At 38.4% G+C, this 19,815-nt stretch overlaps 1 protein-coding gene across 5 annotated transcripts in view; it reads right to left on the reverse strand.

Annotated features, from left to right (window-relative positions):
• Positions 1-19,815, reverse strand: part of LOC128862845 (uncharacterized) — a 130,417-nt gene that overhangs the window by 30,341 nt on the left and 80,261 nt on the right. For 4 of the 5 annotated variants that reach the window (XM_054101620.1, XM_054101616.1, XM_054101619.1 and 1 more), the window contains exons 3-4: positions 8,523-9,292; positions 7,333-7,997 (exon numbers count right to left, since the gene is read on the reverse strand). In XM_054101620.1, the coding sequence (XP_053957595.1) occupies positions 7,333-7,997; positions 8,523-9,292 (1,435 nt within the window). The remainder of the gene's footprint in view (positions 1-7,332; positions 7,998-8,522; positions 9,293-19,815) is intronic. The other variant, XM_054101621.1, reaches the window with a different exon arrangement.

The raw sequence follows: 19,815 nt of genomic DNA on the forward strand, positions 1-19,815 counted from the left end.
ACAAACATTTTCGTTCAGCGGAAGAATAAAACTAATTTTCTGTCAAATCAGATGACAGCTAAGTGTTACCATTCTTCAAATAATACCTAGTTCAAATCCGTAACGATAAATGGCGGGCCCTGTATTTCAAAAGCGCGCGCATTCCGGTCGTTTCTTACATTCATTAAAAAGTTGATCAAATTTTGGAGCTACAGGAAAGTCATAAAGTTGGTGATTGGATTTATGTGGACAAACAAACTCTCAATCTCGTTTTTTGTTTTTATTTAGTAAAAAATGTATTCAAAAACAAGACTAGATGATTAATTTTGCGCCACCTTGTATATCAGCTACTCAGTGCTTCAGTTAACTCTTCACAAAATCTCAACAATATGCCAAAAATTTAATTTTCAATACTTTTGCAAGATCTTAGTTAAAAGGATGATAGATTATCAGGTTTGCTACTGAGCTATGGTGAAAAAGAAAATTGTGAGGGGAACTTTCGCTTCCACGTCACTTGTGGATTCGGCAGCCAAATTCTGTACGATCATTTCACACATATTCACACACTCACCCAAACACATATTCTCACACTCGTCCAATCACTCGTTGCTTAGACGGCAACGAAGTGTCATTGGTTAATTTTTTTCGTATATTACTAACACAATCTTGGTTTTTTCGTGAATACAAGTGACGCCAACTCATTAGGCGATTCTGTCAAATTCTGCCGGAATAAGGCTATGATAAAGAAACCTTTGTAATCTTTGCACCAAGTCTTAGTTCAACTTTTGTTGTTATTGTCACAAAGCAATAAACTTGAATTTTTGAGAAAGCAGCTGAATTGGTAATTCTCTACTGAATATATTGTACAACCGGATCGTTCCGATACCGAAGTACCGATTGCCATGAGACTCGGCAGAGAGTTAGACTTGTCTCTAACACTTTGCAGACCAAAATGCCGTTTGATTGTTTTTATTTTACATGACCTACGTCCTGACCGATTTGGTGTTGTTTTTTGGGAATTGCGGATACGGCGATACATATGGCAATATCTAGAAATTAACCAGTTCTGACTATTTTTCTTATTTTTTTAATGATAATTATTTTTGTATCAAATAAATCCATCCATATAAATCCAGTTTAAAAAGTCTCATACAAAAATTAGAAAACTTCCTTAAATTTGTCATTCAAATTCCATGGTTATTATTTAGAATTTCTAGAAAAAATTTGGGTATGCAATTTTATATCTGAGTGCAGGTTTAAGGTTTTTAAAAAATTCCGTTGATTTTTTTATAATTTTTGTTTTACTGTGTTGCGCACTTTCTCCATATAAAAAAATCTCGTGAATTTGCCTAGAAATTTTAATTTAACACCGAGGAATTGGGATTAAAAGTTTATGGAATTTTTCTCATTTGTGTACAAACATTTGAAATTGGATATTGGTTTTTGTTAGACAATGTCTGTACTTTTATACCAAAAACAAAAAAATTAATGCACGTTTCAAACAGACAATTAGACAAAGCAGTTCAAAATATGATACGAATGTGACATCGTTCTAACGTTGGATAACGGGACAGATCTCTTCATGGTAAATCGAAGCGAGCTGAGTCAAAGTTTGAATCAAAGTTTTATCATTGAAAAAAGCTCCTCATAAAAACCATTTGCCTTTCGGAGTCGGCTTAAAACTAGAAGGTTCCTCCATTTGTGGAACAACATTAAGACGCACAACATGAATTGGAGGAACAGAAGTGTATCGGCGATTATTTATTTATTTTTAATCGTTTTAACGCTGGTGTTTTTTTTGTTTTTTTTATACTTTCAAAAAGAAGATATTTTTAAAAGAACATCAAGATCATAGTCTGAAGAAATTGTCAAATTCAAAAATTAAAAATATTTTGTAGCCACTTGCAAGTTGCATTTCATTGGACTCAACTTTAATCAGCTATAAAAGTGCATACCAAAATTTGTTTTACAAATTCTGGGCAAAAATTCTAGTTTTGGGGAAAAAATGCAGAATTACTGTGAGCGTCAAAATAAAGTGTACAAACCATTTGGTTATAATATGGTTTTTATTTCAGTCTTATATATCAAAACAATATAAAGGGTGATTTTTTAGCTATTATCTTTTTAAACAGTTGGTTTAAACAGCTTACGAACGTTTCGTGTTTTGTTTCACTGTCAAACATCTTCAGTTTGGTCTATAATTTAGCCGTGTATTGTCTTACAAACGAACAACGATTGCAAATCATTGAATTTTATTATAAAAATGCGTGTTCTGTTAAGAAAGTTTAAGATCCACTTTTTTATCGAAAAATTGTGTTCAGCGACGAAGCTCATTTTTGAATCAATGGGTACGTAAATAAGCAGAATTGTCGATTTTGGAGTGAAGATCAGCCAGAAGAATTGCAAGAGCTACCAATGTATCCAGAAAAGGTCACAGTTTGGTGCGGTTTATGGGCCGGAGGTATCATTGGACCGTACTTCTTCAAAGATGCTACGAATCGTAACGTAACTGTGATTGGTGAACGCTATCGTGAAATAATATTCAACTTTTTTTGCTCAAAATGCAAGAGCTTGACTTGCATGACATGTGGTTTCAGCAAGACGGTGCCACATGCCACGCGTAACAATGGACTTGTTGAGCGGCGAGTTCGGTGAACATTTTATTTCACGTTCGGGACCTTTCAATTGGCCACCCAAATCGTGCGATATAACGCCTTTAGATTATTTTTTGTGGGACTATGTTAAAGCTCATGTCTACTCAGACAAGCCTGCTTCAATTAACGCATTGGGAGACAACATTAAAGCATTTATATGTGAAATACCGGCCGAAACATTGGAGAGAGTATGCCAAAATTGGACTAAGCGGATGGACCATTTGAAGCGCATTTGCATGAAATAGTCTTCAAACATTAAACTATATGGACTGTACTATCGATTTAAATAAAAATTGCATGCATTTTTCTGAATTTTACGAGTGTTTTTTTGAAAAACTTTCCTATAGCTCCTAAAAAATCAAATTTTAATTTCATGTTTTTTAAATTAGTATTTGATTCTCTACTTAACACTAGAAAATCACAAAAAATAAATTACAACAACAAAAGTTTTATAACAAAAACAAAATGTAGTGCATATTTTACGCGTCAAGATAAAGTGTACAGAGATATATTTTACAAAAATGATATCGATTTAGTATTTTGTTGAGTTCCCTTTTGCTTTGATAACGGAAGACAGTCTTCGGGGCATCGACTCAACTAGTTTTTTTGTCACGTCAGATGAAATTTTATCCCACTCTTCCTTTATAACGAGTTTCAGCATATCTATATTGATGATTGTCCTTTTCCGGATTTAATTCCGGTGACTGCGGAGGATGATCCAATGTCTTAGGAGTACAATGCAGCAGCCATTCTTTTACTATTTTTGCTGTGTGCTTGGGACCATTATCTTGTTGGAAGATCCAAGATCCCTGCAAGTCTAATTTCTGCACACTGGTTAGCAAATTATTTAGTAAAATATTCAGATAATCTGTTTTGTTCATGGCACTTTCAATAAAAACCAAATTGTCAACTGCGTGAGCTGCCATACATCCCCACACCATCACCAAACCCCTACCGTGCTTAACTGTGGCTATCAAATTTTGGTCGGCATACTCACTATTTTTGATTCTTCAGACTTTAACCGGTTTTTATACCTCGAACTTACTTTCATCGCTAAACAGGACATTATTCAAGAAACAAACATCCCGATTTTCGTATTTTTTTGCATAATCAAGACGTTTTTTTTATTAATTGTCGGTATTGGCGGCTTTTTTCGTGGGAGACGACCATGTAACCCATTTGCGTGCAACGCTCGACGTATTGTGCTGGTACTTACGCTAGTCTCTGATGCAGTTGAAACTTTTTGTGATAGTTTGACCGCACTTTCTTCACATCGCGCACTATACCTTACTTCAGTCTCATTTAAAACTTTTGGACGACCTGCTCCTGGGCGATTTTCTACTTTGCCGAACTTTTTATATTTGTCAACTATTTTTTTCACAGTATTATGGCCTCTGTTGATAATAGAGCAAATTGCGAAGCTTTAGTACAAGTTCCCTAACATCAATCCAAGTTTGTTTACCCATTATTGAAAAAAATAAATAATAAATATAATTGAATTTACTGTAGACAAAAACTTTTCACTCTGCCGATCGCAACCAATAAAAATACAATATGAAAAAGTTTGAAGTGGTTTCATGGGGCTCATAGGAGAGCAAAAATCATTGACGATAAAATATTTGCAACGAAAGCAAGAGGCAGACTAAGATCAAGATGGATTGACGAACTAGAAGACGACATGGGGAAACCCAAGGTCATGAAAGGAATCAATCAAGGATCGGGGGCAAATGACACATTGTGTGCAGCACGCCAAAGCTCACAAAGAGCTGTAGTGTCAAATGGTGATGATGATGAGTGTACATAAAATAAAAAGAAAAGTCCAAAGTTGTAGGCCAAGGCGACTCTATTTAAGGTGGTAGCGTTCGAGCAACAAGAACATATTTTTAAATTAGAACTGTCAAGGAAAAGAGATTAGAAGAATGGAATGAATCACAAATAGATATAATTAGTTTGTCGCGCATTCACAATACAACAACAAATTTTCGTCATTCCATTTTACTGACTTTTCTAAATTAAAAGCGAATTGAAGCACAAGCAATCAACTACGCGAATAACGCCAACTCCTCCAGAAAAAAATCTCCCGAAAGCTGCAAAAACAAAACATCCTTCAACGGTATGATTTCTTTAAGCAAATTGAGACTTACAACAAAACAGATGAACAGATGAAGAGTAAATGAATTGTAAGAGAGGCGCAAATACTGTACACTCAACCAAATATAACAGTACCATAAACAAGTGGTGAGTATTTGTTATTGAAAACAAAATTTCTGAATTAGCTCAGCAAACACTATTTATGGCGTAAATTTCACACACACATACAAATATAGGTACTTAAGTGAGAATTCATGAGAAATCGTCTCCGCAATTCATACGATAATTTGCGACAGCTGCAAAAAAAGCTCATCAGCTTTAATTAAAAGTTGTAAATAAGATTCCAAAAATACTATCTAATAATGAAATTATTGTCAAATGAATTTACAACAGCTGAACACAAACACACACATTTTCACTAAAATATTAAATATTGTTTAATACGAATTTCGCGCTCACACGCCTATACACACCCATACATACATACACACATATGCATATCGTACTAAACAACGCGCCATTGATAAAAATAGACATTTCCGCATGTTTCGAATTGGCCGACTCACACAAAATTTGCTATTTGGGAAATACAGAGTTCTACATACATATGTACATGCCTACCTACAATATATCTGTAATAAATATCGCAGTATATGTTTTAGAGTAGCTTGGCTTATTAATTTTACTTTATATGTTCGCTACTTTCAACGAGTATTTTTAGTTAAATTACCGGCGTTTTTGTTTTGTGTTTTTCCCGATGAATCTTACCAAAAAATTATTAATAAAAATCTTATTTGCTAAATTGTCTTGATAAGTACATTTTTGATATGAATATCAAAAAGATTCAGGTAGCGGAACTGTAAACAATCGAAGTTTGTTTCTCATTTGCCTTACACTACCGAATTGATTCTTACACTAACCCAAGTTGAAAAGATTTTTAGAGGTACTATATACGAGGGGCGCAAAGTTTGACATTTTTTGGCTTTTATGTACTCAGAACGTTTTTTGTTTACAGTATTATTTTTTACAATTTTCGACGTGGATTAACTCAGCAACATTGCATGAATGAACTTAATTCATTTTTTGGCGATGAAGCTCCATCAAGGACCAGTGTTTATCGATGGTATGGTGAATTCAATCGTGGTCGTAGTTCACTCCAAGACGAATTTCGTGAAGGTCGTCCAAAATCAGTTGTTGTTCCGAAAACCATTGATGCTGTGCGCGAACTGATATTGCAAGATCGTCATATGACCTATCGTGAGATTGAGACAATCTTAGGCATTAGTGGGACCAGCATATATTCAATATTGCATAAACATTTGACTGTCAAAAAAATTTGTTCGTGTTGGATCCCACACAATTTGTCAATCGCTCGAAAAAAGGCTCGTGTCGATTGGTCGAAGGAAATGCTTCAAAAATACGATCGCGGGGCTTCGAAACACGTCTATGACATCGTGACAGGTGATGATTCATGGATTTATGCGTATGAGCCCGAAAGTAAACAGCAGTCGACTGTATGGGTGTTTCAAGATGAGCCAAATCCAACAAAAGTTGCTCGCGCACGAAGCACTTCCAAGCAAATAGTCGCCTGTTTTTTCGAAAAAACTGGACATGTCGCAACCGTAACACTAGAACAACGCAGAACAGTAAACTCTGGTGGTACACAACCATTTGTTTGCCAGTTGTCTTCCAAGAATTTAGGAAAACCAATCGCCAAAGACGGATCACTCTTCACCAGGACAATGCGAGCTCTCACACATCGGCTCAAACAACTGCATTTTTGAGCACCCAAAACATCGAATTAATGGGTCATCCGCCGTATAGTCCTGACTTAGCACCGAATGACTTCTTTTTATTCCCGTACGTAAAAAACAAAATGAGAGGTCAACGTTTTTCGACACCTGAAGAAGCGGTTGCAGCATTCAGAATGCATGTTTTGGAGGTACCTCATTCAGAGTGGCAAAAGTGCTTAAACAATTGCTTCAAACGCATGCAAAAGTGTATAGATCTTCATGGAGAATATTTTGAAAAACAATAAAGTGATTTTCGATGATTAAAATTTGTTTTTGTTCTCTAATCCCGAAATATAAAAGGCACCCCTCGTACCAGCACCGGTATGATGTTAAAGAGCAGGACTAATTATGCAGTTGGTTTGAAATGACCCACAGACTACTGTCTTACATAAGTAGACAACGTCCCTCATGCTACCTGCGATCCACCCTGATAATAAGCTTAGAAGTAGTCCACCTTGCACGTTAATGCATCAGCGCTTTTTGAGGGAAAACTATCTTTAACTTGCGCTTATCCAGGTTTAACTACAATTCAACAAACATTTGCCGGTTTTAATATGCGGACTTCTTGTTGGTGTAGCGGGTGTGCTTGTTTCGAATCGTCCGTGCTAGCGGAACTTTGCTCTGTTCGATTGCAAACGCAAGAAATTTCAATGATTGTGTTGGCTGAGAAAGACAGCGACTAGAAGTGACAGACCTAAAAAAAAAATATTCGGGTCGGGATAGACTCTTGCTGTCCCTAGCTCGCTTACCTTTTCTTGGTGAGAAAGTCTCTGTAAAGTCGTTAATGTACTTAAGTACAATAGTATTTCACTTACCGGCTTTGGACCCTGATATGCTGGAGCTTGTTGAGTGAGTGGTTGCTGTTGCTGTGGCGAAACATTGTTGTATATCACTGATGATTGTGGCTGTTGTTGTTGTTGCGTTGGAGTACGTTGAGTGCGCCACGGCACAGTTTGTGCCGATGGCTGTGAGTTGGGAGAGTTGTTGGTTGCTGCTGATTGTGCTCCTGTTACTGCTGCTGCTGTTGGTGACGACGTGAAGGACTTCGGCGATTGTTGCTGTGGCTGTTGTACCAGCGGTGATATAGCTGGCGCAGCACGCTGTTGTGGCTGTTGCTGTTGTCCGCCATATCTGAAGGGACTTTCCGTGGCGCGTTGCGGCTGAGTGCCAGCATCAGCGCGTGGACTATCCGTTTGCCGTGTATAGACGTTTACAGCCGGCGATTGCGGTGGGGCGACGCTACGGAACTCAGGCCGTGGCGATTGCTGCTGCTGCTGTGGTTGCGGTGGAGTCGAAGCCGACAATGGGGGCGTAGCATTGCTGTTATATTGCGGCTGCTGTTGTTGCTGCAGCGATTGATAGGTTGGTGAGTACGTGGACTGAGTTGGAGTGGGTTGCTGTTGTTGCGGAGATTGAGTGGAGTTGTTGCTGCTATAGTTCAGTTCAGGTTTTTGGTTAGTCGTTGCAGGCTTTTTGTAACCTAATGGAATTCATGGAAAAATTGTAAATTTTAAATGTCTGTAAATGCTATAAGTTTAAGTATAAAGTTTCAGGTTACAGTTAGAGTTACTTTTGTCGTAAAGTTAGGGTGTGATTCGTGAGTGTTAGCGGCGCCATCACCATTTGAAAAGTTAGTAGACCCAACAATTAGCTGAGATTTATATTAGTAATAAATTGTACAGTGTTTCCCAAAAGCCTTGCCACTACTAGATTTCTTAGTAGTGACGGTTATATACCAATACCAAGAAGTAGAAGTTATTTCATTATATTAAAATGTGTCAAGCTGTTCTGGACTTGAGGTCAAGTGATTCTTCTGTGAACCCTTTCGCCACCAAAATCCGTGTTCATAAAGCCGTGTATATAAAATAAAGTTTAGCCGTTGCACAAACCACCAAGCACCAAAGTTATACCCATACAAAGCGTTGATGTGTAGATGAACTGATGAACTGAACCGTATAATAATCGTGGAAAATGTTTTCACACATTTTCTACTCGCATATCTCACCATCGACATTTTCGTTGACATCGTTGTTATTCACATTGTTGTTGTTGCTGTTCAGACTGACGTGTGCACGCTCACCATAACCGTCGTTGGCAGCGGAGCCAACATTGGCAGCCGCGCCATTGCCGTTATTCGGTGAGGTAGCTCTGTCATTCTCACCCACCATAGGACTCTTAGAACGATCGCGCACATACTCATCCTTCCAGAAGAAATTCTTCTCCACCGGTGGTGGTACTTTGCGCAAAGCCGCCATTGGATTTGGCGGAATCTTGATTTCCGGTCGGAATCCCATTGGTGGCGGTTCGAAACGTTGCGGTGTGGGCGACTTGCGTTGCGCGTTCGGCGAACCGGGCGCACTACCCGGCCCAGCGCCATTCTGTGGTGGTGCTAATGTGGAGAAGGAGCTGGGTGGTGGTGGTGGTGGCGGTGCCGATGTGCCATTCAATTTCTTACCCGCTGCTGTAGCTGGCGCTGGTGGTGGTGGCGGTGGCAGCACCTGGAAGGGCATACCCATGCCGGCAGCACCAATTTGAGAGGCAGCATTGCCACTACCCGGCGACTGTGGCTGTACCGGCCTGTTGAGCTGTGAAGCACCAGTTGCGCCCTCGGCTTGGGCGTTGCGCGCTAAACGCTTGGCCATGCGTTCCGACTTGATTTGTGAGAGATCAATGCCGCCCGGTGTGTATGTAAAGGGTTTCTTGTCTTTTGTCACCATAGCATTCTGGACGCAAGCGGGCGCCTCGTAGCCCCCTTGAGCTGCGGAGCCGCCATACCTGGAAAGAGCGAAATGAGAAAATATATATGACTTGAGTTGGGGTTTTCAGGAGTAAATTTCGTTGGGTACTTTAATAAATTTACTGAGCTTAAATAAAATTAACAAATTTTAAGATTTCGAATAAATGTTTTTAAAGCAAAACATTTAAAATTAAATAATGTTATTGTAGACATAAACTTATATATGCGCCGTGGAGATCAACGAATGAGGAGCCCATCCTATGGCAAATTAAACCCAGAAAGTGGCTATGGATAGATCACACCCTTAGAAAACCTCCAGATACGATCACGAGAAGGGGACTGGACTGGAAACCGCAAGAGCTCAGAGGTCACGTTCGGCTAAAGATCACTTGGCAAAGATCGATGTTGCGCGAACTAGCAGATGCCGACGTCACGTGGGACGGCGCAACAATAAAAGCACAGAACCGTGTACGATGGCGGAGTCTTGTCGAGGTCCTATGCTCGTGGAGTGAACAAGGAAAATAAAAAACGTTTCATCATTCGATCTGCTGGAGGAGCTGGAGGGGAGGGGCTGTAAGGTGATTGCCTACGCGGATGGCGTGGCATTTATTGTCAGAGGCAAGTTTCTAGATACTCTGATGGAACTGATGCAGGGTTATCAGAATCTAGTTATAAATTGGACCGCAAATTGCGACCTATAGATAAATCCTCGAAGACGGAGCTCGAAAGAATTCGTTCCCCTAAGAGCCTGTGGTCTGCTCCTGGAAAGATGGGCCTCGAGTCAATTCAGCGAGCGCTGGGCTAATGCGCAAAGGTGCAAGGTCGCGAAATCCTTCTGGCCACGGGTAGAACGGGGACGCTCGAAGGAACTCCTAAGGCTAACAAAGCCCCAGCTCTTGAATTTGGTGGGTATCCTTGCCGGACATCGTCCGTTAGGTGTTCATGCCGTGAGACTTGGGATTGCCTCAAGTCCGTTCTGCAGAAACTATCTGGAGGATGAAGTGGAATCATCTCAACACCTTCTTCTCAGCTGCCCTACTCTCGTCTGGCAAAGACTTAGACATCTGGGCTCTCACTTTTTCGCTACGCCTGCGGATATGACCGGTGTAAATATCATAAATTTGGTGAAGTCCATCAGTAGCTTGATGCGGCTAACTACGAACGCAAATCAGCCACCGTCGGAGTCGTCGTAAAATGTATGGTCATCATCGTCTCTAATCCCAAGGCTCCTTCTTCCTTCCCTTCTCCTTTCTCCTCTCCCATGTATGGCACCACAACGGACGAATTTTCAATATTTGTCCAAGTGTGCCCTTAGCTAGGACAGCCATTTAACCTAACCTATCATTCGATATTCCATGCCCACAACGGGCTTTGCACACGAAACAGAGCGCGCTCATCGAACCCACGCGCCTACTGCGGCCACTCATCTTAAATAACTACCCTTACTATAAATTGTAGTATTAAATCCTGCCGAAAAGCAGTGCAAATTATGTATTATTTTAATGCATTGCACCCTTTGACGCCATCGCAAATTTTACTCAAAAAAAGAAGCAAAGTCGACGCACACGCAATATATCTCTGACGTATTAAGTGTCTATTTTGTTTGCGCCAACTTTTTTTCAAATATTGCCGAAAAGGAATTTTCGTAGAAAAAATAGCTGAAAGCTGGGATAAAAAGCGCAAACACGTGCAAACTCAAACGATGAGCCAACAATTTTTGCCACATTTCTAAAGACTAGTAAGGCTAAAGATGATCTGGAAGTGCATACTTTCCATTTATATATAAATAGAAAAATACATACTTATATAAATACAGATAACTTTTCATCAATACTTATACAGGGTTCTCCAATGTCGAGCTTCGTTTGTAAAAGTATTTTGTTTGGCATAGCTGTCACAGTTCGATGGCGCCTCTTTTGATCGATGTGTTGCATAGAGTTTTATTTCGCTCGAGAACGGCATGAGAATAATTAAAATCGCGTATGGATCTGTGAGTTTTGGTTATTATAATTGTTTAAAATAAAAAAAAAGTATCAAAATGTTTCAGTCGGCTAAAGACATAAAAGTACCAGTGCGAAATAGTCCCAACCATTCGATTGAAAATATCGCCGATATTCTAGAGGACCCGGAAGAAGATCAAAACTGAGCGATTGAGCTGAGATCACTGCAATTTATTTTATCTATTGTTGTTTGTGTGGCTATTAACGATATGTGGTTTCAAAAAGACGATGAGGCATCTCACATCTTGTGCCAACATGGATTGAATTTATAACAAATGAAATTCCTGAGCGGAATAGTTCCACGATAGCGATGTGGCCACAAAGGCCACCAGATTTACAACTGTCTATTTTCTGTGAATAAACCAGACATAATTCAAACTTAAAAATGCAACATTCGGCTTTAAACTATGTCCAGGTTAGGCAGTGCTGGCTGATCTATAAAAAGATCTCACATAGACCTCTAGGGTCCGCTGTGCTACGAATTTGGAGTCGAAGATATTATTTCAAGTAATTCTTAATGCACGTCTTTGTGAGTTTTAACAAGCCGTTCAGCCTTTTGTCAACAATATTCTTCAAAGTGGAAAAATATTTTGACCCTAGGCACATTTGTCGAGTCCTACAAAGAGTCAAACTAGGTATTCCAAAGTACCCCTTGCATTCGCTCGGAACTAATCCCATTTTGTCTGCGTAATGTGGGGTGAGGCAATGTCTCGTCAATACTCCAACCAATATTTTGCAGTCTTTTCTAGAGAGTGATAAAATAAAAGAAAAGGAAATAACTCTTGCCAACAGGTGTTACTTTGGGCTCAATAGGCAATAGAGAATTATAGCTCTCTCTCGAAGGACCAAACTGACTCCTGCTATATGGCGCAGAAGCATGGACGATGTCAATAGCAGATGTAAAAAATTTGAGAGCCTTCAAAACAATAATTCTATGTAAGATCTTTGGCCCCCTCCACGTCAGTGAAGAGTACCACGTACGGTGGAATAGCGAGCTGTATGAACTATATAGGGATGTGGACATAGTTAAGCGTGTAAAAATACAGTGACTACGCTGGTTTGGCCGTGTCACCCATATGATAGAAGTTGCTCCAGCAAGGCCAATTTACGACACGGTTCCCCAAAAGATAAGATGTGGAAGAGGAAGACCACATCTCCGTTGGAAGTACCAGGTGCTGCAGCGCCTATCATCACTCGAGATTTCCAACTGACACCAATGAGCTTAGAACAGAAACAGCTGGCGCGCTATTTTGGATTTAGTCAAAATCGACACACGGTTGTAGTACCACCTAAGTAGATGAAATGAAGTGTGTAGTTTTCGTATTCGAAGTCCTCAGCATAGTTTTGGCAGTTTTGTACGATCTTGAGTGTTCTCCTATCGACTGCGTTTCCAGAGCAAGTTTCTCATTTAATTCCACTTTCAGATAGGAACGTGATGGGTATATGTCTGACGTGCTCAATCTCGGCAAGCGAATACCTGCCTTTGTGAGTTCATCGGCTCTCTCATTTCCTCCTAAGCCTTTGTGCCCTAGTATCCAGTAAATAGTGATCTGCCCATTTTCCCAGAGTTCATACATTTTGGATCTGCATTGTGCAACACATTCCGAGTTAGTGCAAGGAGCCATAGTTGCTTTAATAGCAGCTTGGCTATCAATGCAAATGCTTGTCCGCGTGTTAAGATGAGTTAATTCCAGAGCCAATTCAGCTGCTTTTGTTGTGTCATAGATTTCAATTTGAAATATGGTACAGTAATTGGGGAGTCTGAAAGATTTTTGCAGATCAAATTGCGGACAAAAGGCAGTCGCTCCTTCTTCTTGCGCCATTTTGGATACATAAAGAAATTGTACGGCTTTGAGCCAGATTGAACTTGTGGAATTACGTAGTTTGAATCCAGAATGTTGCTGTGACTAAAAAGCCTATGCCTAAATGTCATTGAAAATGTCACTGAGAGAATCGGTACGCGGGGCACATTTGAAAAATAGCAATTATCATTTATAAATTTCACGCCCCTGACTGCTTACTTATGATTTGTCAATAGATATGATTCATTTCTATCGAAAATATTTCCTTAATTTAAATTTAAAAAAAGTGCTCGAAGTTGGGAGACCCTGTACCTATATATAGATTGCTATATATACTTGCATACGTCTATTCTCTGACGCACTTCAACCAGACACGCTTCTAATGGCTATTTGACGTACTTGTCATGGAAAATAATACCAAATGTCTGCAGTTTAGAAAGTGTGCTCGAATGAGTTTTGATGGATTGCAGAGATATTTCAATGAATCACGAGTTATTACACTGTAAAACACAACCAAAAATAACAAAGTTCCGATATGGAAATATGCGTGTATCGGCGATTTGAAAGTTGGCGTTTTTTAGAGGGGCTTAAAATAGTCACCTTTTTCACATTCTCGGGGTAAATCGGCATAGACTATTATGACACCCTTATATTTTAGATGTACTTCTATATAAAAAGCTATGCTCTTTTCCCACAAATCCTTTCTTTTTTGGTGAATTGCTTCACGTAAACGTCTCATAACGCCCAAGTAATAGTCGTTATTAACTGTCTGACCTTCTGGCAAAACTTCGTGGCGTACACTATTGTTGTAATCCATAGAAAACGTGCGCATCGCTTTTTTTTTTTTTTGACTGAAAATTAAGTGGTTTTTCGTCTTGGTTCCTTCGGAGCCGTCCACTCACGCGCCTGATGTTTAGATTGCATATCGTCCGGTAAAGATGCGTTTGGTGAATGTTGGCTAGAATTCAATTTTGAAAATCATCTCATTGGCGATATAGAATCGATCCCTTTTTTGCCTGAAATTTAGGTCTTTCCGGACCAACTTTACAGCAACATGGCGCAAGCCCAAATCATTAATTACAATGTCCTGAATGGATCCATAAGCAATGTTCAAGTCCTGTGCCAGCTCTCTGATGGTTAATTTGTGGTTATTGATCAATTTTCCTTTCACTTTATTGATTTTTTTATCAGTTTTCGTGTCGACGACCTCGATGGACGCACGATCTCTTCTTAAGCGTTCAGGCCACTCGTAAAGGGCTGTTTTCTTTAGAGTATCGTTACTGAAACAAGTTTTTTATGATTTGTCACCATAGAATCCATTTTTAAAGCGAAATTTAATTAATACAAAGTTGTTATAACAGATTAAAATCCATGTTTAAAAACGTAAAATGATCAAAAACGCGTGCAGAAGTAGATTTACTCAAGATGGCGTAAATTTTACAAATGTCAAGCAATGACGATAATGACTGATTTTGGTAGGAATGTTAATGACGAATGTGGCAATCTAACAAAAATAAAAAAAATTAATAAAAACAGCTCCCAAACCACTTGACTTCGAGCGTCACCTGCCGGTTCTTCCGGGAACTTTTTGATCAAGGTGGTATGTAATACGTCTTGTAATAAAGGGGTGAAGTATTTCGTCATTTGCTTAAGGTAGTTAGGTGGGTGAAATTCTTGAAGTACCACTATAGCACTCCCCTGTTTTGATACCAATTTGAGACCTCCAACAGGCAGGTATTTACAGCCACCCATAGCTGTTGATGTAATGGAGAAGATTTATAGCATTGGGTTGGGGCACTGCGCCAGGCTGTCGAAGAAAGGATCACCCAGTGATCTTAATCGTTTAGCTGCCAACTTGGACATTTACAGAGAAAGTGCTCAACAGTCTCCTTCTCTCAAAAGTCCCCACAGCCGCTGCAATGGGGGTTAAATGGTAAACCTAGCTTGTCTGCGCATGTACCGATCGTCCAATGACAGACACAGCTACGAGCTTGGAAATTGAATGTTGCGGAGTCCATAGGACGTTCTGAGTCCTGCGTCTATTGTACTGCGGCCAAAGGGTTTTCGAAATAGCAAATGCAGGAATGGGGAAACGAAAAAGACTTTCCTCGAAAGCAAGAAATGCAATTACATTGAAATGAAACCGCATATCAGGAAAATATTTAGCGGAATGGCTTTTTTTTTCTCCTCCTATTTGTGGTGTGCGTCTTGATGTTGTTCCACAAATGGAGGGACCTACAGTTTCAAGCCGACTCCGAACGGTAGCTATTTTTATGAGGAGCTTTTTCATGGCGGAAATGCACTCGGAGGTTTGCCATTGCCTACCGAGGGGCGACCGCTATAAGAAAAAACTTTTTCTTAATTTCGGTGTTTCACCGTGACTAGAACCTACGTTCTCTCTGTGAATTCTGAATGGTAGTCACGCACCAACCCAATCGACTGCGGCGGCCGCCATTTAGCTAGTGAAAATTATCTTTGGAATGGTTTACTCGATTTTGATTTTACGCGATACTTTTTACCGAAATTTATTCAGTACCCGAAACTTTGTTCCGATGCTAGAAACAAGAATAAGTATCGACACCAAAGTGGCATCGATTGATCACTAACTACAATGCGGTTTGTGTCTCCGCTAGCTATGTGTTTTGAATACTTGAAGGTGGAAAATATCAACTCAGTAAATTGTATGTGTGCCTATTGTGTTTTTAAAGAAACCTCTAAGAAGTCAAAAGTCCAAAATGTGTACTGAATCCAAGTTGCTGGTAGTTATAGAAAAAGTACACAAATAAAATATCTGAAAGGAATCTTCTTTGTTTATCCAATCTCTGGTTTCTTAGCAAAATCTCAGGGAAATATTTAGTATAATGTCTATCGCTTTGAAAAAAAAGGTTAGAAGGGAGGGATACAGGGGTGTATCCCCATCTTAAAACTGAAAACCGCACCTGCAGGAGGCTTATAGTTTTTAAGTAATTTAATGTTAAAGTTCTGTAATTTAGCGAAAAGTTGGTGTTGCCATACATCTGAAATAAAAACGAAGTTCTTATGCAGGGATGTTAAGCGGAAGGTTCATTGTAAAACTGTAGTAATTTTTTGCTGTAATTTAAAATTGAGAAATATTTTTGAAAATAAAAACATACAACTCATCGAAACTTAAGAAAAATGATATTAAGCGTATCACAAAAAATAATAAAGTAATTAAAAGCCTAAAATTACGGTTTATAAGTGTATTGTATTGCTTCGATCAGTTTTACAAGCGGGTCCTCATGCCTTTTATAAAAAGATTTTCTCCACGAAAATTCGACTATCATGTCTGCAAAACAAATAAGGTGGTTGTAGTTGTCTTTATTAAAAAACTCGTTTCCTTTCAAAAAAATAACCCTCATCAGTCTAACTCTGGCTACGCAATCCACAGTATTTTTGCGTAGAGCTCCTTTCCGTGTTAAAACCATAGAACCCAAAATTAAAACGTCATATGCGTGTATGTAGTAAGGAGGCACAATAACCCCCACCCCGTTAATTACCCCTAAACTCAAATACTTAATTTTTGTTCATATTTTTGTTTTCATTTGCAGGCATCCGGCAACACCATACGGTTGTCATTCCAATCTTTTTCTTATTTGCGTTTAAAATTGGAAAGTGATTGTATGGACAAATGCATTTGCATTTAATTTTAATAAAAATAATTTGAATATAAGGATAAAAATAAGTCAAAACACGCGTGTGAGTGTATATTTGGTGAATTTTAGTGAAGTGTTAAAAAATATATAGTGTAATGTGGCAAATTATAGTGAAGTTCCCGAGGGCATTTTGAAGGCAAATAATTACGAAATTATTATTTCCCGAATAATTTGGAGTTTTAAAGAGTGTACCTTAACACCTCGCTAACAACTCCACCAAGTTTCATTAATAAAGACATTATAGTTTGCTCAAAATTGCCCAATAGACATTATTCTAAATTCCAGCCAAATCTCAACTCGTATTGAATTTGAGCCACCACAAAAGATAACCAAAAAGTTTACAAGTATCTGGCTGCATGTTTATTGTTTGCTCTAATTGGTAATTTGTTAAATTGAAAATTAGTTGTGTTGCCTTCAAACGCAAAGTGTTATTTGAGATGCAGCCAATGGCTTTATGCTTTTTATTTCTGTGTGGTGTAAATGAGAAATGCGCAAGCGCAGAACCCTAGACACTGCATACAACTGGTACAGTTGCGCGACAATTTGAATTACCACAAAATTATGGCAAGACAGGTTTAGCGATCGAATGCTTTAAATGAGCTAAATTGCAAAGTGACTCTAGCAATATGTGGAAAATTATAAAAACAAAAAAATATCATAGGAAACCGCAAACCACAAAACCAGCAATTTTAATACAAATGTGAAGGTTTTGCTTTACCTATTTTTTGAACTGATGCTAAATAAACTGAAATGACAGTTCTGGTTTTTAAGTATTTATTACAAATGTATGCTGAAGTAGTGACTGAAAGGTTGTGGTCACCCACATATGTATGTATTTTTTGCACATTTGCAATATGTGTGTACGTGTTTGCCCTATAAAGTGGTGCGTTTCCAATAATGAAATGCTACAAAGTCAAACTGTGGTGACGCACATTTTTTCTGTCTTTATTTATAACAAGAGCATAGAAATTGAGAAAAGATTTATTGTATAAGAAGCATTTATTATGTTATAAAAAAATTAACACATTGAGCGCCAAGTGTAGCTCCGCATATGCACACATTACTTACATTGAAGGGTGAGTTCTCTCTTTTGTTTTTTTTCGAAATTATGTTTGTCAAAACTCGGGCATGGTTTCTATCGACACAATCTGCTTAAATATATTCCATACAACCAACGAGGAACTCATTCTTAGGCAAATCAAACGCAGAAAGTGGCGATGGATAGATCACTCACTGAGAAAACCACCAGATAGCATCACGAGAATGGCATTGGACTGGAACCCGCAAGGGAGCAGATGTCGCGAGAAGAGGTTGGAGAAGGTCGATGCTACGCGAACTAGCAGTTGCCGACATCACATGGGACGGTGCAAAAACAACAGCACAGAACCGTGTACGATGGAAGGAACAAGAAAAAAAAAAAATATTCGACACGTAGTGACGCTGGGCTGGAACATGAGATAGGTTTGACAAAAATGTTATACAAAACGGCCAACGGGGACTCGTTATTGGTTACTGGTAGATGTGAAATCATTTCAGTTTGGAATTCTACGCGCATTTAAACTCAAAATATCTCGATTTTTTTTAAATCGAAAATTTCGCATATTTTTGCTATTTTTTTTTATTATTTTGCTCCTGATAAAATTAGTCATCTTTTTCATGAGCTTTGATGATGCGTGAGCAGCCACTCGAAAATTATTTAAACCGTCAGCTGGACTCATCTTTTTTGGGTTCAAAACAACAATTGACTTAGACCACCTGTACTCAAATTGAGTTCATTATTTTCCTGATTTTTATAGCTCAAGTTTCCTTTTCAAAGTAGAGGTTATGACTTGATCTTGGTGCTTTTCGGATAATTTCTCTAATAATTTGACCATATTTTCAGAACTTTTTAATACATTGTGGCGAATGGTACAGGATTGTTGAATACCTCTGCCTATTTTTTGAAAGAACTTCGTACAAATCTGCATTTTTACTGTAGGTTTGTCTGCATTTTTTTTTTTCTCAGAAGAGGTGGAGTTTGTCGACCAGTTAATTTAAAATCTTTTTTAAACAATTTTAGTTTTTAGCAAAAACAAAAAAAGATGCTCCTGTATGCATAACGTTGTTTTTTTTTGTTCAGAGTTAATTTATCAAGCTTTAGAAAGGCCCGCTCACCATAAAGGGTGAAACTGCCTCAAGCAAAGTCCGAATCTCCGTAATTTAAATTTTTTTTTTTCAATTTTTATTTTTTAATTTTTCCATTGTATTAAAGTTCTTTTATGCACTTAACGGTAGTAAATGTGAAAAAGTTCTACATCTAATTTGTGTCCAAAAAAAAAAAAAACAATATTTGTAACCGTATACTTTTCATGACGTCAGCGTAGTCTTACCCTTACGGTCCATCGTTTGCCACCGGCGCTCATATGTATGGCTAAACTCAAAAGGTATTATTTCCTGCGAAGGAGGAGGAGCTTTTTCATGGCAGAAATACACTCGGAGGTTCGCCATTGCCTGCGGAGGGGCGACCGCTATTAGAAAAATGTTTTTATTAATTTTGCTTTCACGGAGATTCGAACCAACGACCTCTCTGTGAATTCCGAATGTTAATCACGCACCAACCCATTCGGCTACGGCGGCCGCCAGGCATATTTTAATACTCAAATAAAATTTGTGATAAGTCGCCTGTTTTGCAATTAAAATTATGTGGCAACACCAGCTAAATTTATTATTTTTTTTAATGCTTGTTTGAACACTTTTCATTTGGTATGCATATTTTAATATTACAATGAAATTTGTGATATGTTGCTTGTTCTGCAATTAAAATTATGTGGCAACATCAGCTAAAAATATTATTTTTTTTAGTTTTTTTTTTTAACAATTTTGCTTTGAAATTCATATTTTAGTACTTAAAAGAAATTGAATAAGTTGTTATATTTGTAATCAAAATTATGTGGCAACACCAAAGAAAATATTTTTTTATTAAAGCTTGTTTGTAAACTTTTCGTTTGATACCTACATATATTTGAACATCCTTGGGAAATTTGTTAATGAAATGTAGTTGGCAACACTAAAATGTTTTTTTGGATAATAATAATAAAAGCTATAT

Source organism: Anastrepha ludens, chromosome 5, assembly GCF_028408465.1.
Source record: "Anastrepha ludens isolate Willacy chromosome 5, idAnaLude1.1, whole genome shotgun sequence".
Taxonomy (NCBI): domain Eukaryota; kingdom Metazoa; phylum Arthropoda; class Insecta; order Diptera; family Tephritidae; genus Anastrepha; species Anastrepha ludens.